The 22,205-nt window shown below is 55.1% G+C and overlaps 1 protein-coding gene across 7 annotated transcripts in view; it reads left to right on the top strand.

The window, feature by feature from the left end:
- GRHL1 (grainyhead like transcription factor 1) overlaps positions 1–20,748 on the top strand; it is a 48,240-nt gene extending 27,492 nt beyond the window's left edge. For 4 of the 7 annotated variants that reach the window (XM_021087853.1, XM_021087855.1, XM_021087857.1 and 1 more), the window contains 8 exons: positions 4,216–4,374; positions 9,541–9,628; positions 10,747–10,886; positions 12,170–12,207; positions 14,274–14,365; positions 14,699–14,784; positions 17,288–17,352; positions 19,192–19,327. In XM_021087853.1, coding sequence (XP_020943512.1) covers positions 4,216–4,374; positions 9,541–9,628; positions 10,747–10,886; positions 12,170–12,207; positions 14,274–14,365; positions 14,699–14,784; positions 17,288–17,352; positions 19,192–19,306 — 783 coding nt within the window. In that variant the 3' untranslated portion in view covers positions 19,307–19,327. Of the gene's footprint in view, positions 1–4,215; positions 4,375–9,540; positions 9,629–10,746; positions 10,891–12,169; positions 12,208–14,273; positions 14,366–14,698; positions 14,785–17,287; positions 17,353–19,191 lie in introns of those variants that run through there. The other 3 variants (XM_021087852.1, XM_021087854.1, XR_002342865.1) reach the window with 3 other exon arrangements.

Here is a 22,205-nt window from a genome sequence, read left to right as displayed (position 1 = left end):
GGAAGCATGAAAATAGAGAGAGGGCATCGTTTGAGTTCCTAAAGCTCTTTACATCATTCCGAGAAGGAGCCTCCTCTCAGACTTGAGAACGTGTGTGTGCGTGTGTGTGTGCGTGTGCACGAGTGTGCGTACACGCACCTGTGGTGAGAGGAGCTGCCCGTGAGGTGGCCCGTCTTTCTCTTCCTCTCTTTCCCACCCTCTCCCTGGAGGCGATACCGGGTTGTCCCGTGATCTCCTTCTCAAGTGGCCTCTGCCCGGTGCGAACGGCCTGAGCATTCCTTTTGTCCACACGAGGCGAACCTGCCCGGTGACCCGGGCTGGGACCAGAACTTAGACGTGCTGCTTTTCGGAGCAAAGCCCTTCCTGCGGGCCCCCTTACTCCGGCTGGAACAGACCTCGCAAGCCTTGCCAGCCGTAAGCACGGCGCGCGCGTCCCCCTCCGGGCCAGCGTGTCCTGCGAGTGTCCGGCTTGTTCTTGTCCCCCCCTGTTTTTCTCCTGTGGGCCTTCCGCCCACTGTCCTTGGACCTCCCGTCCCCGGGCCTGGACCGCACACGTCTTGCCACTCCTCACCGCTGGGTTTGCGCGTCTGTCTAGACAAGGCGGCGCTTTTCGATGCTGGCAAGGTCTCTAATAGAGGTGGAGACCCGCCCCGTTTGGAAAGACTTGACATGAGACCTAGACGCACAGAACGCCTCGCAGAGAATCCTGAGTCGCGGCGAGGGGCGTTCACGTCTCTCCGAAGGCTCCAAGTCTGTGCTGCTCCTGGGGTCTGCCTCCTGCTTCCTGCTGCTTTGACTAGAAACTTGACCCTGGGGAGCGAGGGGAGGGGAGGTGTGGGGCTGGATTACCATGGAATCCTCTGGTGAGGGGAAACTCACTTTGGGCAGAGACCTCCTGGAGTTGTTGGCGGGGGGCAGTTGTTTTTGAGTTAGGGATGGAGCCGTGGGGCCTAGAATGATGGAACCGTTCCGGCTTTCTATTTGGTTGTGAAATGAGAAAGGCGGTGGTGTGGCTGCGTGGGTGGGCTCAGCTGTCTGCATAGACTGCCGGCCCTCTGTCTGTCTTTCTGTCTCTGGCTTTTTGTCTGCCTTTCTGTCCTTCTTTTCATCTGTTCTGTCTGCTGTCTTTTAACTTCAATTTATGAATCGTACATGAAATGTTTTTCATTTTTTATTTTATTTTATTTTTTGGCTTTTTAGGGCCGCACCCAAAGCATATGGAGGTTGCCAGGCTAGGAGTCCAGTCAGAGCTGCAGCTGCCAGCCTACACCACAGCCACAGCAACAGGGGACCCGAGCCATGTCTGTGACCTACACCACAGCTCACGGCGATGCCAGATCCCTGACCCACTGAGCGAGGCCAGAGATCAAACCCGCATCCTCATGGATCCTAGTTGGATTCACATCTGCTGTGCCACAAAGGGAACTCCTGAAAGGTTACTTAAAAAAATAAATAGAAAAACGATATAAAGTTAAAGCAGTAAGTTTCTGTAATAGATTTGAAATTCATGTGTCCCTTTTGCCTCCATAGCTAGATTTAGGTATTTTAAAAAGTAAAGCAATTTGCTTATTTGCTGAAAATGAGTTAAGTGGCAAGAAAAATCAGGCTGGATCAGGCCCTCCGAAATCAGGAGCCCTGCCGAGTACCAGGAAAGGAGGGAGAAAATGGACGCAGCCTGCTCGGTAGTTACCGCCCGGTCGGGGATATAAGACACAGCCCCTCTGAAAATGACACGCCAGGAGTGTCTGTCGTGGCTCTGCTGTTAACAAACCCGACTCAGAGCCATGAGGATGCGGGTTCAATCCCTGGCCTCGCTCAGTGGGTTAAGGATCCGGCGTTGCCTTGGCTGTGGTGTCGGTCGCAGATGCAGCTCGGCTCCGGCGTGGCTGTGGTGTAGGCCGGCAGCTGTAGCTCCCATTCAACCTCTAGCCTGGGAACCTCCATGTGCCGTGGGTATGGCCCTAAAAAACCAATAAATAAATAAAAATTTTAAAACACTGAAAATGAGAAGCCATTCCAGGTAGTAAAGCAACGCCAGGGCATCTGTCCGGGGTGAGCCCTCGCCTTGGGAAGAGAGGTGGCAGGAGAGCCGCGAGAGTCCTGGGTGTGGATCCCAGCCCTTTGCTCTCTACCCGGGGACGGTTTAAAAAAATCTCTCCAGGAGTTCCCGTCGTGGCGCAGTGGTTAACGAATCCGACTAGGAACCATGAGGTTGCGGGTTCGGTCCCTGCCCTTGCTCAGTGGGTGAACGATCCGGCGTTGCCGTGAGCTGTGGTGTAGGTGGCAGACGCGGCTCGGATCCCGCGTTGCTGTGGCTCTGGCGTAGGCCGGTGGCTACAGCTCCGATTCAACCCCTAGCCTGGGAACCTCCATATGCCGCGGGAGCGGCCCAAGAAATAGCAGCAACAACAACAACAAAAGACAAAAAGACAAAAAAAAAAAAAAAAAAAAAAATCTCTCCAGGCCTCACGTGTAAACTCAGGAGAGCACGCCCTCCCCGGGCGGTGGCTGTGCGGTGGGATGGTGTGTGCGAGGGGGGGGCCCGGCGCAGGTCCCCAGACAGGACGCGCTCACGGCCGTCGGCCCCGTGTCGCAGTGCGGGATGCTTGGGGACTTTCTGGACGAGGGCCTGGAGGCGGAGGCAGAGAGGAGCTGTGGAGGCGACAGGACTGGGACAGGAGGCCGCGGGGGAGGAAGAGGGACGAGGACGGAGGGGAGGCGCGGTGCGTGGACCCGGCTGAGTGGAGCTGGTGAAGGGACAGCAGGGGAGAGGCGACTTTTAAATCTAAATCTGTGCATTTGGACGAGGTCTCAGCCCCTCAGGATGCTTTGGTCTCCTCCTCCTCATAAACAGCATAGAGACCAGAGCAAGAGGGGAAACCCTGGTTCGGCGTTTTGCGAACCTTCTAGAGCGCGTTCTTTGTCCTCGTGGCCCTAACTTTTTCCTCGTCACCCTCTGTTCCCACTCCCTTCTGTGCTGCCTTTTTATAGGTTTTCCCCTCTTCTGACGTAAGCTTCTCCCTCTCTGGGTCTCACTTCAGCCCCTGGCATTCCACGTGACGGTGGTCGATCTGTCCTTGGTCGGTAGGGCGACAGGGTTGTCGACTCGTGGGCTCAAAGGAATCCAGAGTCTTGGGTCTTGGAAACGTGCCAACCTGTTTTTAAAACTGTAATTCCAGCAGTACCCGCTATGTGGCGCGCGTGCATCAGAAATAAATTCTAACGCTAAAGCTTTGAAGGGGAGCTCAGTGGCCTGGAGACCGTGTGTGCAGAGGTTAGAATCTAGAATCACAAATCTGGGGGTGGGGGCGGGGATGGAGCACGTTCATTTTCCGTACAAGATTCACCTGGGTCTCAGTACCAGCCTTCGTTACCACTTTAATACTGAGACTAGTTTCACAAATTCCAGAATATGAGAACATAGATATTACAGGTTCTCCTAGGAGATGGTATAGGCAGAAATACAGGCAGATTCCCAAACAATTTGTAATAATCTATAAAACAGCTGTAAAGAGAACCTAGGCCATTTGGAACGTTTTAAAATGACGTTAAGACGAGCAGTCTCATCTACTGTGTGATATTAAATAAATATTCTGGGGGGGAGAATGATAGGAGTCAAAGCTGCTATCTAATTTTTCCCTTTTAAAGTCTGCCATTCCTATGATCAAAGGTGGTTTTAAAATAAACCCTTTATGGGAGTTCCCGTTGTGGCGCAGTGGTTAATGAACCCAACTAGTATCCATGAGGATGCAGGTTCGATCCCAGCCTTGCTCAGTGGGTTAAGGATCCGGAGTTGCTGTGGCTGTGGGGTAGGCCGGCAGCTGCAGCTCCTATTCAACCCCTAGCCTCGGAACCTCCTTATGCCTCAGGTGCAGCCCTAAAAAGACAAACAAATATATAAAATAAACCTTTTATAATCTCTTTTCAAAACCTCCTTTTGGAGTTCCCTGGTGGCTCAGCAGGTTAAGGATCCAGTGTTGTCACTGCTGTGGCACAGGTTGCTGTAGTGGTACAGGTTCGACCCCAGCCTGGGAACTTCCACATGCCACAGATGCAGCCAAAACAAAAACCGAAAAACAAAACCCTCCTCTTGAATGAGAAGCGAGCTCTCATCTAGGGCGCGTGGGGACAGTGTTGGTGACACCGGTGTTTTACAAGCTGTGCACAGTCGGCCTTCGGGGCCTGTTGCTCACGGAAGCTTTTCCTCCCTTGCAGGTTTTCATCTCGGTGAACTGCTTGAGCACAGATTTCTCTTCTCAGAAGGGCGTGAAGGGCTTGCCTCTGAACATTCAGATCGACACCTACAGTTACAACAACCGCAGCAACAAGCCCGTGCACCGGGCCTACTGCCAGATCAAGGTCTTCTGTGACAAGGTGAGGCAGGGGCCGGGCGGGGCCTTCCTCGCGGGAAAAGGCCAGCGTCTTTGGAATGTTTGAGTCCCTAAGGACGTCTGGCTGGTCACACAGACAGCTTCTTGCCAATGAGCTACAAATGTGTTCTGGCCACGCCAAGTTAGGTCCCACAGGGGAACAAAATAATCTCCTTCCGACTGAAAAGCCAGAAGGGGCGACAAGCACATTTTGTTGGGCGGGTCCAATGAGGGCGACATCCCGCTGCCCCCGGCCCTCGCGGGGCCCTGCGGGCAGTGGCCGGGGTCGAGGAGCTGTGCCTGAGCTCTGCCGCGGGCCCTGCGGACAGTCACCACCGGCTCACCTCCCTCCGGCCCTCGGCAGGTGGTCAGCCAGCTCGGCGGGCAGGAGTCACAGGGTCGCAGGCCTCTGACAGCGGCCGGGAGGCCGGGCAAGAGCGTGGTTTTGGCGACAGGTCTTTGCCCTCATGTGCAGAGGAGAGAGATGGGCGCTTTGGGCAGGTGCAGAGCCAGGGGCTCAGCTGGGTCAAATCCAGAGAGACGCTCGGGGGCCCTCGGGCTCCTGGGGATTGGAGACATCGGGGCCTCGCCCTGGGCGGAGCCGTCCCAGAGCTAAGATGGAAGAACCGACTTTTCCCTCTCAGACTCTCCCACTGCCGGCCCCTCTTCATCCTGCTGAAACCCCTCTGTTACTCGGGTGCCTTCGGAGGTACTGGGAAGCTGGACGGGTGTTTGCCGTCAGAGGCCCGGTGTCCGACTCGAGCTCTGGGGACGCAGAGCACAGGCCTGGCCCCGGGGCTGAGCTGAGACCGGCCTGGTCCCCAGGCCTCCCCAGACGCCAGGCTCAGCCCCGCCCTGTGCCCGGACGTGCTCGGGTAGCTTTCTCTCGCTGCTGTTAACAGATGACACAGACTCAGAGGCTCAGAAGAGCGCGCGCCCGTCATCTTAGAGTTCTGCAGGTCCCGGGTCTTTCTGGGCTGAAACCGAGCTGCTGGCAGGCCGCCTCCCTCTGCTGTCGGGGGAGACCCGGCGCCTGCTCTCTGCTTTCCGCAGGCTGCCCGCAGTCCTTGGCTCGGGGCCCCCAGCTTCAGGGCCGTCCTCGCCCCCCTTCTCGGGCCCTCCTCGTCGATGGACACTTGGGATTAGATTGGGTTCATGCAGGTGACCCAGGAGACGGTCTGGGCATCAGGCATGAACGTCTTTGGGGGGCATTAGTCTACACCCGCAGATTTGCAGATGCCAGGTCGTGTCTGCGGTGGAGCGCGGCTTGCGGCTGCAGCTCAGGTTTCTCCCCTTCATACCACACTCTTTTTTTGTTTTTTTCAGTCAAAGAAAAACTATCTGAATATCCATGTTCTTTTTCTAAAAATCTAGGGGGAAATTAAAATTTTATTGGTTTAATTAAAAAATTTTCATATCTGCTATTTGGGTTTTTTTGTTTTTTTTTTTTTTTTTTTTTTTTTTTTTTTTTGTCTTTTGTCCTTTTAGGGCTGCACCTGCAGCATACGGAGGTTCCCAGGCTAGGGGTCTAATCAGAGTTGTAGCCGCCGGCCTACACCACAGCCACAGCAATGCCGGATCCAAGCCGCGGCTGTGATCCTTAACCCACTGGGCGAGGCCAGGGATCGAACCCACAACCTCATGGTTCCTAGTCGGATTCGTGTCCACTGTGCCACAATGGGAGCTCCATAAGTTCATTTTTTGAATGCACTGAAGATGTTTGTTCTTGCCGAGACTGGGCAGGCCTCACATGGGAACCACGGAGGAGGCCTGCTCTGGGGCCCTCAGGCCGGCGTGACCTGCACCTGCATCAGCGCCCCCCAGAGGCAGCCCCGCATCAGGGCCTGTCCTCAGGGGTCAGGACGGCGTCTTAGAGACCGTGTTTTCACTTCTCATCTGTCGTGAGCTGCTTCTGCTTCTATAAAATACAAGAAAAATTCAGATGAATTATTAGAAAAAGGAAATGAAACGTGAAGTCATACAAATTATAGGCTCCGATTTTTTATTTGCCTCAACAGATATAAAATCTAATTGTTTTCCAAATGCTTGCCCAGTTTCTGGTGTGTCTTTCCTCAGACTCTGACCGTTCATGGACTGAGCCGGTCACACTTGGGATTTGCCTGGGATTTCAGCACAAGTTAGCAGAGACTCGAGTTTCCCGCATCAGGCAGTCAAAACCGAGTAAGCAGTTTTCAGGAGAAGGAACGGCACTGATTGAGGCTCTTAAGCAAATTCGGTTTTAATATGAAGCCTTTTCAAGGGGGACCCCTGTACTGATTTAGGAAATGGAGAGCTGGAGAGCTTTCGGGAATTGTCCCGTCATCCTCTTACTCAGCGGGCACACAGCGGGTAGAAGCCAGCCTTGTGCCGGGTGCCCGGGCGCCGACGTGCCCTGTGCAGCAGATGCCCTTTCTCCGGGGTCGCAGGGGTGAGGTCTGGGGGCCGCCGCTGAGTTTCGGGCGCGTGTGATGGGACTGCACTCCCCAGGGTCTCGCCCGGCGTGTCCCGTGAGCAGGCCAGAGTCTGTCGCTGTGTCTCCATCCCTGGGGTGTGAGCTCTGTGGTGGTGGAAGGAGAACCCACAGAGCCGTGCTGGAACCAGGTGCCTGCGTGTGGGGGTGCTCCCTGCAGCCTTCTGGGGGGCCTTCTCTGTAAGCCCCCTGCAAGCATGCCCTGCCTGCCTCCCGCATTGGCTGGAGGAGAGGGCCCCGTCGGGGGGAGGCGGTGGGTCTCCTCCCCGCCCCCAGCCCTCCCGGCCTGAGGATGTGGCGCTGTCGTGCAGTAGCCGGGGCCCTGGGGCCCTGGGGACAGAGCAGGTGACGTTAGACACCCCAGCCCCCGTTTTATCTCCACCGTTAGGGTTCATGTGAAATCCCGCACGAGAAGAAAATATTCTGTGTATACTGTGTGTCATGAATTTTCACGGTCCTGGAGCCTTTCAGCCCCTGGGACCCCACAGCCACTCCAGATTCTCCTGCCCCTGGTTGTCAGCTCCTGCCTCCAAGCGCGTCGTCTCTCCGGGCTCGAGCTCCTCTTCTCTGCGGCCCTGTCCCCTGGCTCCGTGATCCTCTCCTTCCTGAGCTCCGACGCACCAGGACCTGTGCCCGTCAAATTCATTTCCCTCTGCTGCCTCTGAGGTTTACCTTGTCGGTGCTGGATGTTTCTGTAACCCCGAGAATCTTCCTGGGCGCGGTGTCATCCTTTCAGGTCTCCTGTGTGCAGGTTGGCCGGTGGGCCTGGGCCAGGGCTCAGCATCAGGCAGTTTCACTCCTGTACCGAGGCCCGGCATCCTGAGCTCTGACCGCTGCCCCGGGCACTCGCTGGGCACAGGCACTGTGTGGGCCCGTGTGAGTTTCAGGCCCTGCTCTCCTGGCTTCTTGGGTGTCTTCACTCCCCCTGCGGGTGGCGTCCTTGTGCTCCGTGGGGTCCCCGGGGCCCTCCGAAGGCCTCTGGGCTGCTTTGTCTCGAACCTTTCCCTTTGCTGCTCCGGCCTGGCCATGGCCTTGCCGTGGCCCCCCTGCGTCCTCAGGCCAGGAACCTCCCAGATGCCCCCCGAGGGCCGTGGCACCTGGAGGGCTCACCTAGCCTGCTTCCTGTTTCAGGAATTGCTGTTCTTTGCTGCCTGGCGGCTGGGCCTTAAACATCCTTGTTGCAGGTGTTTTGGGGTCTTTTTTCAGTTGTTTCTGAGCGGAGGGCACGTGTGGCCTGGGGTGATCCATCCTTGGGGAGGCAGAAGCCCCTTTTCATTCTTCGCAGATACAGCTGATGAGTAAGGAAGGAATTGTCCTGTTTTGTAAAAATACCTCCGAGGGGGTATAACTTACCGCTTACGTGAACTTAGTCTCTGGTTGGCTAGGCGATTGCCGACACCTGCGCGTCCTCTGTCAGGGAGGTGACGTTTCTGTCATTACCACACAGCAGCGTTTGTAAGCAGGTCGTGTGGTTTTGATGCGTCCGCAGCGGAACCCCTTTTAAAGGAGGCAGGAGGTGGTTTTGTTTCCCACGTTGTGCAAGTGGCTTTCTTGTGTGATCGCGCCAGAATCAGTGGGCTGGTGTTTTTGTCTGCTCTCTTGCTATCAGGGAATTTATTTGTAGAAAAATAAGGTCACCGGCTCGTGCTTACCTGGACATCTCGGTAAAGAAACCTGTGCCAGAAATAAAGGCTGATAGGTCGGTCAGAGCGACGACTGAGTCGTTTTGTTTGTATTGCGCTTACTTAATTTCAGGTCGTGTTTGTTCCGACACGCTTGTGGCTTCAGTCGTGTGGCCCTGCCGTTCCTTGTCTGGTCGGAGCCGGCTGTGTCCGTGTGTCGTCTTTACAGGCCTGGGAGCACACTTTCCCAAGTGACTTCACTGCGGATTTCTAGTTCGGTGTTGGCTTTGGGGCGTCCTGGCCGTTGTCTGTCACTGACGTAGTGCCAAGTCCTTGGACAGCGGCACAGCTCTCGGGCCACGCTGGCCACACAGGGAAATACACGCAGAGCTGGTCCCTTTGGGTTGTCTCGCAGGAGAAGTCACTGGTGTCTTTGCAGCCAGCGTCTGTCACAGCAGCCCATCTTGGTAGGTTTCCGTTTAACCGTAGCTGTCGCTGACGGGGGGGTTGCTCTGTCTGTTTGTTCTTTTTTTGTTTTGTTTTTTTTTAGTTCATTTTTCGTAGTTTATTACATTTATAGTTGTACAATGATCATCACAATCCAATTTTATAGGATTTCCGTCCCACAGCCCCAGCGCATCCCCCCACCCCCCAAACTGTCCCCTTTGGACACCGTAAGTTGCTCTGTGAGTTGGCGTCTGGTCTGCAAAGTTCATCGTGTCCTTTTTTCAGATTCCACGTGGCAGTGAGAGCATCTGATGTCGGTGTCTCATTGTCTGGCTGACTTCGCATAATTTCTAGGTCCATCCGTGTTGCTGCAAATGTCTGTTTGTTCTTGGAACGAGTGTTGTTTTCCTGGGACGTCATGTCATTAAAAATGGTTTAAGCATATGGGCTTTTGAGAGGAGGCGACTGCGATAAGCTCCACGGATGACACAAGCGGTGCAGCGCATCTCCAGAAACGAGCCCCCCGCACAGGGGCGGGGGTGGGGGTGGGGGGCGCAGGAGAAGGGCTCCGTCTGCAAGGGGGCCACGTGCACAGATAAATAAATTCCTGTCTCGTCTTCTCTTGACCCAGGGAGCTGAGCGGAAGATCAGGGATGAAGAACGAAAACAGAGCAAAAGAAAAGGCAAGTGTACTGACCCCAGCTCCCAGTTGAACGCCTGTAAGTAGAAGTGTTCCCACCAGGGGTTTTCGCCCTTTCCCCGCAGGACAGAGGCGCGGGTTCGAGCAGAGACGGGGCGTGGGGACAGGTTTCACCGCAGCCAGACGCCAGACAGATGAGGGGCGAGGCGCAGGGCTTCGCTTGGGGAGCTGCGGGAAGGATTCTGAGTTTTCCCGGAGGTCGGGCTCAGCGGCCCAGGTCGTTGGCTCCAGTCCTGAAAAATACTACGAGTTCCACCCAGATAGCCGATGATGAAACTGGAACATGTCTAGAATTTTAAGAATGATGATAGCACCCTTTGGAATTTGGGTGGTCTTAATTAATTCCCAATGAGTGTAGTTTTCTGTGCTCAAATATTCCAATGTTTGTAGAATCTATAGGGCCTCTCTTTCGACATTTTACCGGGAAAGCTTTTTTGTTTCTTTCTTTCTTTTCTTTTTTTTTCAAATGACCATTATTCATGGTCAAAAATCCCATTAGTTCCCAGCTAATGGAGGAAAAGCAAGCTGCCCTTTGTGGGCAGTGAGTGGTCCATGGGCCCTCCTGCTGGCATCGCAGGCCAGCCTCGCCATGTCACTTCCGAGCTAACTGGCCCAGACGGCTCATCACTGAGCCCTTCGGGGCCAGACATTGCGGGACGATGGAGTCCGTGATTCTGGACATTAAAACTTGGGCGGTCGTGCTAACTCCTAACTCCCTGAGGCTGGGTTCTGCAGATGAAGCGCCGAGGTTAAGGGGCGTGTTCTGAATTGGAGCGGACTGTCCAGGTGCTTTAGTTCGGAGGCCCAAGCGGAAACTGCTTCTGAATTGTGTTTTTGCTTTTCGGACAAAACCCAAACATGCTTTGCTTCCAATCCAGGTTTTCTGCGTGACCGTATGTGTTGACACATGGCTTTGTCTCTCCCGCTTTTGCGGAGATCCGCGGCTGATCTTTGTGTAAATACAAACGGCACACTCCTTCCCACAAGCTGTGGTTTTTCTCCGTTCCGGCAGCTCAGCCCGTATCTCGTCTTCTGCTGCAATTTAAGTTTCTCAAACAGGGAGGAAGACGCCGGGTGGCGGCCGCCGCCGGGCTGTGTGTGTAAGCTCTGATTGTGGTGCCCTCATTCTTTTTCAAGTTTCTGACGTCAAAGTGCCGCTGCTTCCCTCGCACAAACGCATGGACGTCACGGTCTTCAAGCCCTTCGTTGACCTGGACACCCAGCCGGTCCTCTTCATCCCCGACGTGCACTTCGCCAACCTCCAGCGAGGCGCTCACGTAGGTAACCAGGATCCCAGGGTGGCCGCAGGGAAGGACGGCTGCGCAGAGAGAAGGGCTTCGGTCTTATCCATGACCAGTGTCAGGGCCAGCTCTTGGGAGTACCTGGTTTGGGCCACGCAACGTCCTTGCAGTCAGGTGTGTGAGCGCTGTGGCCTCGGAACCGCGGTCCCAGGCCCGGCAGCTTAATTCTGGGTGATCTTATTTATTCATGTCTCAGCTCATTTCAAAGATACCGGGGCGTTCCCGTCGTGGCTCCGCAGTAATGAACCCGACTAGTAGCCATGAGATTGGGGGTTCGATCCCTGGCCTCGCTCAGTGGGATGCGGATCTGGCGTGGCCCTGAGCTGTGGTGTAGGTCGCAGACGCGGCTTGGATCCCACGTCACTGTGGCTGTGGTGTAGGCCGGCGGCTGCAGCTCTGATTCGACTCCTAGCCTGGGAACCGCCATGTGCCACAGGTGTGGCCTTAAAAAAAAAAAGACACTGGAATAGTAACGTGACTTGGAGTCTGAGTCTGTGATCTTGTGAATTTAACTTATGTGGGTCTGGACAGGATGGGAAGCCAAGGAACACGTGGGGCGGGAGCCTCAGTGGCAAAAGGGGCCTCCGGGCGGCTTCATGGCTTCCTATAGTGGATCCTCCTTGGCACACGTTTGGCCACGTCTTGGCAACTGATGTGAAATTTAGCAAATCCGCAGTCCCACTCTGCTTGGAGCCAAAGTTCAGTAGGCCTGGGTGGGGTGGGGCATCCCCTCCAGGCTGAGATCTAAGAAATACCCCAAAGGCGTCTGCCCTGCCCTTCTGTGCGGCTTCCTGCAGACTTTCTGAGTTCCTGGAGGAAGCCGCCACCAGGGTATTCCCTTTCTAGAGACGCTTTGGGCTGAGCAGGGGTCAGCAGTGTTGTGCCGTAAAGGGCCAAAGAGTAGATCTTTGGGGCTTTGCGGGGGTCGGGTGCTCTCTGTTGCAACTGCCCGCCTCTGCGGCTCTGCCAAAACCGCCGTAGACACCGCGTCATTGGTGAGCTTGGCTGTGTGCCCGTAAAGACCAGATTGGCCTCAGCGGGCACTGGGCCAGGCTCGGCCCAGGGCCGAAGTTTGCCAGAGGAGTTTAAGACACCCCTAAGCATCTGGTCCTTAAAAAATACAGCTAAAGGGTTTTATGTGAGATCGGTCAAATGAAAAAGGATTTTCATTTTAGGAAGAATTCATTTAAGGTCTGAGGTATTTGAGCCTATGCTTGAACAGCAGTTTTTTATTTTTTATTTATTTTTTTTGGTCTTAGGTCCTTCCCATTACCTCGGAAGAATTGGAGGGTGAAGGGTAAGATTTATGTTTTGTTTTCTTTTAGTAAATTCTTTTTACTTTGAAACAATCTCAAATGTTTAAGAGTAAGGACATGGCTCAGTGGTTAACGAATCCGACTAGGAACCATGAGGTTGTGGGTTCGATCCCTGGCCTCGCTCAGTGGGTTAAGGATCTGGCGTTGCCGTGAGCTGTGTAGGTTGCAGACGCAGCTCGGATCCCACATTGCTGTGTCTGTAGTATAGGCCAGCGGCTACAGCTCTGATTAGACCCCTAGCCTGGGAACCTCCATATGCCACGGGTGTGGCCCTAGAAAAGGCAAAAAGACAAGAAAAAAAAAAAAAAAAAGAGTAAGGACAGCACAAAGAACTGACTTTTTCCTGAGCCGTGCGAGAGTCGACTGCTGACCCCTCATCCTCAAGTAGCTTGGTGTGTGGTTTGTACCCACAGACAAGGATGTTCTCCTGCGGAGCAAAGTCAGGATGTTACCACTGCGACCCTGGTACCAGCCAGTCCACTCACCCCAGCCAGGCTTGGCCAGTTGTCCCAGGAATTTCCTTGACTGGGCGAAGGAGGGCCCAGTGGAGCCTCACCCGGCCTTTGCTGACAGCACTCGGGCGCTGATGGCTTGACTGAGGTGCTGCCTGCCAGGCTCCTCCCCGAGGAAGTGCTTCGCAGCTTTGTCAGTGGTTCAGTCCTCGATGACGTGGCATTTCTTTCTGTACACGTTCCTCTCAGCATGGACGCACGCGTGCCCATTGTCTTCCATCCGCCGTGACCCAGCATCATCATTTCCTCTGCTCCCACTGCCCTGAGGGCTGCGGAGTCCCTCAGGCTTGCTCCTGGCTGCCCTGGGCATGCCCCCCTGCCCCCAGCACGTCCTCGCTTTCAGGCATGATGTGTTCCAGGCACCTGTGCTTTCCCTTCTCCAGCCGAAAGCGGCCTCTTCTCCAGGGAGCCCTGGCTCCTTGGGGTGCAGGTTGGGCTTTAGAAACTGAGCCCCTACGGGTGCTCATTGCTGTTGAGGTGCTGCTGCTTCCCACACCCGTGGGCACCCTCCTCAGCCCGCCTAGCCCCGACTGCCCACCCTGGCAGCCTTCCCGCTCTGCGCTCTGCCACGTAGAGGGTCTGGTCCCCCTCGCGGGCCAGCCTTGCTCCCACGCCGGCCACGGCCGCCTCTCGGAAGGCGGGTTCACCACCGCCTCTTTAATTCTGTGTTCTGCCAACGTTCTGCCAGTGCCTTCATCCTCGGCGGGTGATGTGCTGGAAGCTGAGGCAGACCTCTGTCCTGGAAGTGATGATTCTGCTCAAAAACAAGCACTTAACGTCCTTATCAGTTATTTTACCATTTTCTTGCTCACCTCTGAACCTCACAGCACCAAACACGCTGTAACTGTGCCTTTGACAGCCAATCACTCTGATCTTTTTGTGTCTTTCTTCCGACGTGCCTGTAAACACTCCCCCCTTCGTCCTTCTGCTGACACTGCTGAATTGTAACCCTTTGGAATTGTATGCTGGGATTGTCTGCAAAGTCCCCAGCTGGTTCTCCTACCTGTAGGTCCTGGAGTTCCCTCTGGTCTCTGCCACACACTAATCACAGCGTCCTTGTCTCAGGAGAATCTGCAAAGATTCCCCGATATCTGCAACCTAAAATCTAAACTCCTCGGAGCTGAATGATCAGGCTTTTCCAGATTAGATTTACTTCCCCTGGAACGCTCTGTCTCAGGCAGCCCGGCTCTGCTTTTCCCTCCCTTTTTGGCAGGCCCTCTCCTGGTGCGTCTCGGCTCCACCTGCTCCATTCGCATTTTCCTGGGAGGGCAGCTTGAGCCGTGTAAGCGCAGGGAGGGGCCTGGCAGGCACCCGAGTGTGGTCCCCGCTCTGCCATCCAGTGGCACCTGCCTGGTTCGGTCCGCATCTTTCCTTAGGCCTCTGATTTTCATCCACAGAATAAGGAAGTCCGACCAGATATAGAATGAAGGCCATTAAAAAAAAAAAAAAATTCCGTGAGACAGCCCCAAACTCCTTTTGTTTCTGCGAGTGATTTGAGGTGAGGTCCCTCACTCTGTGCTTTGGGTCCCTGACAGGTCCAACTTGAAAAGGGGGCCGTACGGGTCCGAGGACGATTTTGGGATCCCGCCTCCCGCGAAGCTCTCCCGGATAGAAGAACCAAAGCGAGGTGCGTTGGTGTCCGCGTCCTAGTGGGAGATTGGAATTGGAGGTGGGCTCTGAATCCGCCGAAAGCGTAAGCTGCTCAAACAGGTCCTGTCCTCGCGGATGTTCCCGAGTGTTCCTTCCGTCAGCCCAGCCCCTGGCTCGAGCTGGGACTTGGAGCAGAGGCAGAAGAAGCTGGAAGCCGTTCCTTAAGACGGACGCTGTCTTGGCTCGTGTTTGCTGTCCTGGCTGTGGACGTCTCTCTGCATTTTAACCAGCACCCACGGTCTGTTCTGTTTTGCTCCTGGTCACTAAGCTGTGCTTTTCTTTTCCCTGCTTCCTCCTGCCTGGGGACCAGTGCTGCTCTATGTGCGGAAGGAGTCGGAAGAAGTCTTTGATGCCCTGATGCTCAGGACTCCGTCTTTGAAAGGCTTGATGGAGGCTGTAAGTAGCAGCACCTTTATGATCCGCTTTTGAAAGTCAGATCACACTTAGGTAGAATCTGGTTGGAACAGATTTCACCTGGCCACCGGATTCTCGTCCTGAGTCCCCCCAGCGCCTTGTCTGCGCCTGTGGCGTGGTCCACTCTTGCCGCACCCGACTCGGTCCTCGGTGGTAGCAGGGCCGCCCCATCTCACACCGCTGCCTCCCCCCGAGTCACCTGGTAGGTGGGTGCAGTCACTCTGCTGTGTCCAGTCCCCTGAACGGAGTGACTTTGTGATGACCTGTGGAATAGTTTCTTGTTCACATCCAGGGCTGAAGGGAGAGTGCCACGTCATAAACTCTCAGAGGTGAACAGTCAAATAAAATCTTCAAAACTTCCGTAGAGACAGTGGCTGCTCGGTCTGCCTTTGAAACTCTTGTTCTTGGGGAATGACGGTGCTCGGGTCAAGATCTCGCCCAGAGCCTGTCTGTGAGAATTCAGAGGTGTGACCCGAAATGACCAGAAGCCCCTCCAGCGAGATCTCAGCAAAGGGCCAGCGAGTAAACGGACCCCAGCCTGCCCTTTGGGACATGAGAGATGTGAAAGGGGTGCCAGCTGGTTCCCCATTCTGGCTTTGCCCCGGGTGAAGTTCAGGGAATCAGCATTCCGCCTTGATGTTGGTCAGCCTTGGCCTTGTAAATTGGAATCAAAGCAGGTACAAGACTGGGCTGGAAGTGGGTGTCACCTGGCTCCCCGGACTACGGCAAATTTCACAAATCCTTGTTAAGGGCCTGCCTTAGGCCAGGCACCACTCTGGGCACTGGTTAAAGGAGTCAGTGACATGGTGCCAGGTGGAGTTTGGGTTCCAGTTGGGAAGCTGGAGACCATAAATAAGCAGAGAGTCCTGTGTAATTTGCCAGGTACTAAGAAACGCCACGAAGGACAATAACGCGGGGCCGCGGCCAGGGGACGCCACCGCTTGGTCACCTTAGGCCCTTCCTCTGCGCAGCAGCCAGCGCCACCGGCAGCACCCGGCCCTCTGTCATTTCCTGTGATTTCGCCCCTTTCTTACCTTGTCTTCTGACAAGCCTTCCTCTCTTCCTAAGCATCATGCAGCCTCTTGACTGCGGAGGGAGGGGAGAGTGTGAAAAAAATGGAGACTTACTGTGCCAAGTACATCTTGTTCACAACTCGTAAGGAATTCACTGCAGTCTCGCGTCTCCTGGGGCGAGGTTTCATAAAGAGAAAAAGAGTTATTATCGGAGTTCCCATCGTGGCTCAGTGGTTAACGAATCCGACTAGGAGCCATGAGGTTGCCGGTTCCATCCCTGGCCTCGCTCAGTGGGTTGATGATCCGGCGTTGCCGAGAGCTGTGGTGTAGATCGCAGACGCGGCTCGGATCCCGCGTTGCTGTGGCTCTGGCGTAGGCCGGTGGCTACAGCTCCGATTGGACCCCTAGCCTGGGAACCTCCATGTGCCGCGGGAGCGGCCTAAGAAATAGCAAAAAGACAAAAAAAAGTTATTACCCAGGGATACGGAAAAGAAATGAACTCCATCTTCAGTGGGAGCTCTCCAGAGGGAGGGTGGGCGTGGTGCCCCCAGCACGGGAGGGGTCTGGACCAGGATTGATGACGCGCTGATCTAGGCTGAACCAGCTGCTGGTCCTGTAGCAGCCCCCTCTCCCACTTTTAAAGACCTCCCGAGTTCACAGGCGCTGACGTCATCACGCCCTGGGGCCGCCCCTGGATGCGAGGGGGAGGGGCTGCCTTCCTGCCGCCCCCCCCCCCAAGAGGCTGTGGGCAGGACCCGCAGAGGCTCCTGCTGTGATCAGGGCCATTGAGGTTCCTTCTGGGCGGTTGGATAGTAAATAATTTTGTCCTCCCCGTCGCCCTGTGTGGGAGATTAACTCCTGCTTTGGCTGCGTGCGCTCCAACCCCGCAGCCGCCCTGTGGCGGGTGAGCTGAGAGTCTCGCCGTCTTACAGCCGAGGCTGCGGCTTAAAGGCCACCTGCCAGCTGGAAGTGAAGCCAGCGTCTGCCTTCGGGTCAGCTGTCTGAGACCCAGTCAAGGCCTCTGCACCAGTCGCAGTGCTTGTGACAGGTCGGATAAGTGTCATGGTCCCAGGAATGGGCCGCTCAGAGAGGGGACCCGACAGGGAGGGCAGGCTCCTCCTGTAGCAGCAGCCTTGGCTCATAGCCCAAGGACAGCTCGCTGTGCGGGAGGGCCGGGCAGCGCCGAGCTTTCTGCTGGCTTTCTCTAAACGTGAAACTGCTCCTGAAGTCTTGATTCCAAAAAAAACATGGCTGTGTCATAGCCTCCTGACCTCTGCCAGCGCCTGATGCCAGCTCTCCCAGAGGCGGGCGGCACCCCCTCCCCAGGACACGGCCGGGCTCCTCTCTGTGGCTTTGCATGTGCCTGTGTGAAAAGCGGAAAGTGGAGTGACTGTTCCACTATGTTAATATGTGTGTGTCTTTGTCAAGCTATGAAAACAGCATCTTGTAAGTGTTTTCTCTTGTTCTTTTAGATCTCAGACAAATACGATGTTCCGCAAGACAAGATCGGGAAAATATTCAAGAAGTGTAAAAAAGGGTGAGCACAGGCTGGCATGCTGAGCGCCGCCTCTCAGTTATGTTACTATCACGAGACACTGATGTTTCTCACGCGCATTTGTGTCTGGTCGAGAACCGGTTATAGAAACATCAATGCAAGTTTACGTTTTTTCTTTGATTATCATCGTTATTTAAGTACAGCTTATTTACAGCGTTTGGTCCAGTTCTGTTGTGCAGCACGGCGCCCCAGTCACAGCTGTTCCCTGGGCTGCACAGGGGGGAAGAAGACATTTTTCCTTAGGAAATTATCTACCTAAAGTTGACTTGCCTTTCTAGGACACCTTTGTGGATTCTTTTTTTTTTTTTTTTTTTTTTGGTCTTTTGTCTTTTTAGGGCCGCGCCCGCGGCATATGGAGGTTCCCAGGCTAGGGGTCTAATTGGAGCTGCAGCTGCCAGCCTACACCACAGCCACAGCAACGCAGGATCCGAGCCATGTCTGTGACCTACACTACAGCTCATGGCAATGTTGGATCCTTAACCCACTGAGCCAGGCCAGGGATCAAACCCACAACCTCATGGTTCCTGGTCGGATTCGTTTCCACTGCACCACGATGGGTACTCCCGTTTGTGGATTTTTTTCCAGGTGGACTCTGTGTTCTCCCCATGCTTGGCAGCAGCACAGTGGCCCCAGATTCCAGAGCACATGGTGAAATTCTCTGAGGGTGACAGCAGCCGCCACCTGTCCTACTGAGCCCTCATCTAGAGGCAGGCACTAAACCAGGTGCTCCATGTGGCCTTGATTTTCACGTTGCCCTAAGACTCGTCGTTTATAGAGAGGCAGGTGGGCACAAAGAGCCTCAGTGGCTTGTCCAAGGTCAGGGAGTAGGTTGGTGCTGAGCCATGATTCAAGGTCTCTCGTGACCAACTGCCCAGCCTCTGCTCGGTCCACTCTGCCCTCCTGCCCTGGATCGTGTTTTCAGTCGCAGGATGTTGCTTCTTTGTCCAGAGATTATTTTTAACACTGTTTTACTTGAGTGTCTGTGCTGCTTGGCATGAATAAGCAGAGTATAGAATAAGAATTTTGTGGCTTAATTCTAAAGCAGTTGGGATTTTCCAGTGGCAGGGATTGGACTCGGTAGTAGTTCAGCTCAGCCCGGAGGGTTATTTGCCAGGGAAGGTAATTTGTCAGCGGCCGTAACTTAGATCCCGTGGATTGATTTCATCGATGTGCTTGCGAAAGCTGGACCAGCGAAGTGCTCCTTCCGTAGACTTATTTTGTTCATTTTAATAGACACTGTTTATTGAACAGCTACCGCGTGTGCTGAAATAACAAGTAAGCTAGTGTGTTTTCTTTATCACGCTGAGGGACGCGTGTGCTCAGTGTGTTAAGCGCTTTGCTGGGATCCCTCCTCCTACAACAATCGTGTGAGATAGGAGCTATTATTTTTATTTTTATTTTTTGGCTTTTTGTCTTTTTAGGGCTGCACCCACAGCATATGGAGGTTCCCAGGCTAGGGGGCCAGTCGGAGCTACAGCTGCCGGCCTACACCACAGCCACAGCCACGCAGGATCCGAGCCGCATCTGTGACCTGCAGCACAGCTCATGGCAACGCCAGACCCTTGACCCACTGAGCGAGGCCAGGGATTGAACCTGCAGCCTCATGGTTCCCAGTCAGATTTGTTCACCACTGAGCCACAACGGGAACTCACAGAAAGCGTTACTGTACCTGTCGCTCAGATGGGGAGCTTGAGGCGTGGAGGGGTTGAAACAGGTTGCCTCCCGCGGCACAGCGGGTAGGTGGCGGGGAGGCGGGGCGGTCTGGCTCTGACTGCAGAGCGGGCGGCGGTGGGTGGACGCGTGTGGCCTCCCGTCCTGCAGGATCCTGGTGAACATGGACGACAACATCGTGAAGCACTACTCCAACGAGGACACCTTCCAGCTGCAGATCGAGGAGGCCGCCGGCTCCTACAGGCTCACCCTCACGGAGATCTGAGGGCGCCCTGGGCCCGCTCCCCGCGGGCTCCGCGAAGGTGTCCCATGGGCCCTTGGGTTCGGGCAGCCGCAGGGGCCCCCGCCAGCCGCCTTCCGGCTGTGGGTGGATGGCAGCGGAGGGGACCCTTTGCGGCCGGTGGTGGCGCTGCCCTTGGCCCGGAGACGGCTTTGAACACGTTGCATTGGCGTTTGCCGATGACCGAGAAACCGTAGACTCTGCTATTTGAACGTTTTGATAGAAATGCTTAGGATCACAGGGGACAACTTTGTTCCGAGACTTAATAGCTTCTCTGGGAACCTGTCGGGTATCTGCTCCATTATTTATAAGCGCATTCTGGCCTCGGCGCTGGCGGCCCGGCCGGCTCCCCGGGGCCGTCCCGGGGGGCCGCGGGCTGGGGCCAGGGCGCCCCGTCGTCGGCCTCGGCCCCTCGGCCCCTCGGCGCCGTCGGTGGTGACTCCAGCAGGGCGGGCGGGCCGAGGCGCCTCCCTCCGTCCCGGAGGCCGCCGGGGGTTCCGCGTGCGTCTGCGGAGCCGCAGCCGCGCGCGCGTCAGTGCAATAGGTGGCGAGGGCCGCGTCTGTAAATGTGTACATAGCTGCCCCGCTAAAGAGGTGAGATATTCGGGGGTCTGTACAGAGGCTGAGGGGACGCGACAGGGTCTGCCCGGGAGACCTTCTCGAGAGGTTATTTCGCATCCGCCGCGCCGGGCGCCCGCGGGACCCGCTCAGACGCTTCCTGGGCCTTTTCCCGAGCTCGGCAGCCGGCCCGTGGACGTCGCAGGGCAGAACCTTCTCGAGCGGCCGCCCTGGGCACTGCCGAGAAGGTGACCTTTCGGAGGTCCGCCCAGCTTAACGCAGGAAGTGAAGAAACAGACCCTCCGCGGCGCCTGTCCGCGCGCGTGGGTCCCCCGTGTGCGCGCGAGACGGAGGAGCCGAGGTCCCTGGGATGCTGCCGTGAACCAGGTGGCCCCGGCCGCAGGGGCGTCTTCCCCATCGTCCCGGGAGGAGAAGGGGTTCCTGTTTTCTCATGCTTCAGAGCCTTCAAGCTCTGATGACCTCGTGTGCTAAGAACAAGTCTCGAAAGCACGCGTGGGTTTATGAGACTCTTAGGATGGCAGGAGAACGTTTTGTACACGGTTCAGTATATAGAAAACGCAAAAGTGTAATTTTGTAACAAATAAAATCGCAGGTATCTTTCGGTTCAGAGAGCTAGAATAGGTTATTTGTCTAAGTAGGATCTATAGTTAGGTTCTTCCATGAAAAGATTCGAATGAAGTATGTGAACTCAATCGCTGGTTTTCTAAGATAAGATATGGGACACGGGTCATATAACAATATTTTATATTGTGTTTTATGAAATCGATTTTGTCTTATGTGTTTTTAATTGTATCATTGAAGACATATTTTAAACCAAAGGGATTAAATTTTATATGTCTATTTCGTAAGATGTCATTTCCTGTTCCTCAGTCGGCCTTTTCCTTTCATTCCTCAGTAAAGCAAAATCCGAGTTCCTAAAACAGAAGAGCTGAAACGAACCACCTTGGCGTTTTCTCCTTTTCTCCCCAACGTGCCTGCTTGGGTCTCTTCCCTCCTTTTAATTTTTCTTTAAAGGGCTCTGAAATGCTGCAAGTCGTGCTTAACTGAGGGGACCCTGAGTATGTTTTGAACTGCTACCAAAATTGAGCCACTAAAGCTTAAGACAGATGCCTTCATACCAAAAATCTTAGTGTTCTTAATTTTTGAAAGCCTAATAGAAAATGTTTGGTTTAAAAACGCACCAGTAGGAGTTCCCGTCATGGCGCAGTGGGTAACGAATCTGACTAGGAACCATGAGGTTGCGGGTTCCATCCCTGGCCTTGCTCAGTGGGTTAACGATCCGGCATTGCCGTGAGCTGTGGTGCAGGTCGCAGATGCGGCTCGGATCCCAAGTTGCTGTGGCTCTGGCATAGGCTGGCAGCTACAGCTCCGATTAGACCCCTAGCCTGGGAACCTCCATATGCCGCGGGAGTGGCCCAAGAAATGGCAAAAAGACAAAAAAATAAATAAAATAAAAATGCACCAGTAGGAGTTCCATTGCGACACAGTGGGTTTAGCATCCGGCATGTCACTGCAGCGGCCCAGCTTGCTGCTGGGGCTCAGGTTTGATCCCTGACCTGGAAACTTCCACATGCTGCCTGGTGTGGCCAAAAAAAAACCATCAACTTTCTTAGAAGAGAAAAGCAATGTAAATACCCCGGAGGGCCACCGAAGGATGTCTCATTTCTAGTTGCTTACTGCAGATGTAAGCAAAAAAACTCCCCGAACAATATCTACAAGTACTGTTTCAGTCCATCAGAACTTCTACGGCAGACGGCTGTTGCATCGTCAGGTCATCCAGGACCTGAATGTGGTAGGCGCTCAGAGACGTGTCTCACCGTCGCAAGGCCACACTCAGGAAGCCAGCGCCCTGAGGGATTTCCTGTGGCACCTGTGCACCTTTCGCTCCAATCCCTGGGCCACAAGTCAGAACGCCTGAGGGGCAGCCTCGGCTCCCGGTCACCCAATGCTTCCAGAAGGGACACGGGGTGTGGCCCCTCCCAGGGCCTCTCCTCGCCACCACTGCACAGGCCCCCCTCATGCTGCCTGCCTTCCCGCGGTCTGCACCCCTCCCATTCCTTAGCTCTTCTGCCTCAAAACTTGGCTTTGCCCTGGAGGCCAGGGTCTCCGCTGACCCCCGGCTGGATGAGCCCGGGCCCCATCCCAGCACTCAGCCCACGATGAGGCCAAAACCTGCCCGCCCTCCACAGCCTCTCATCTCCCTGGATCCCTGGCACCCAGCCTCGTGCTAGTCCCCTGGCAGGTGCTCAGTAGAGGTTGTCCCCGTGATTAAGGGCCAGGCTGGTGCCCTGGAGCCCTGTCACTT

The sequence above is a fragment of the Sus scrofa genome, chromosome 3 (genome assembly GCF_000003025.6).
Source record: "Sus scrofa isolate TJ Tabasco breed Duroc chromosome 3, Sscrofa11.1, whole genome shotgun sequence".
Taxonomy (NCBI): domain Eukaryota; kingdom Metazoa; phylum Chordata; class Mammalia; order Artiodactyla; family Suidae; genus Sus; species Sus scrofa.
Note: the sequence above shows the minus strand (reverse complement) of the source record. Positions and strands in the feature narration are given on the sequence as shown.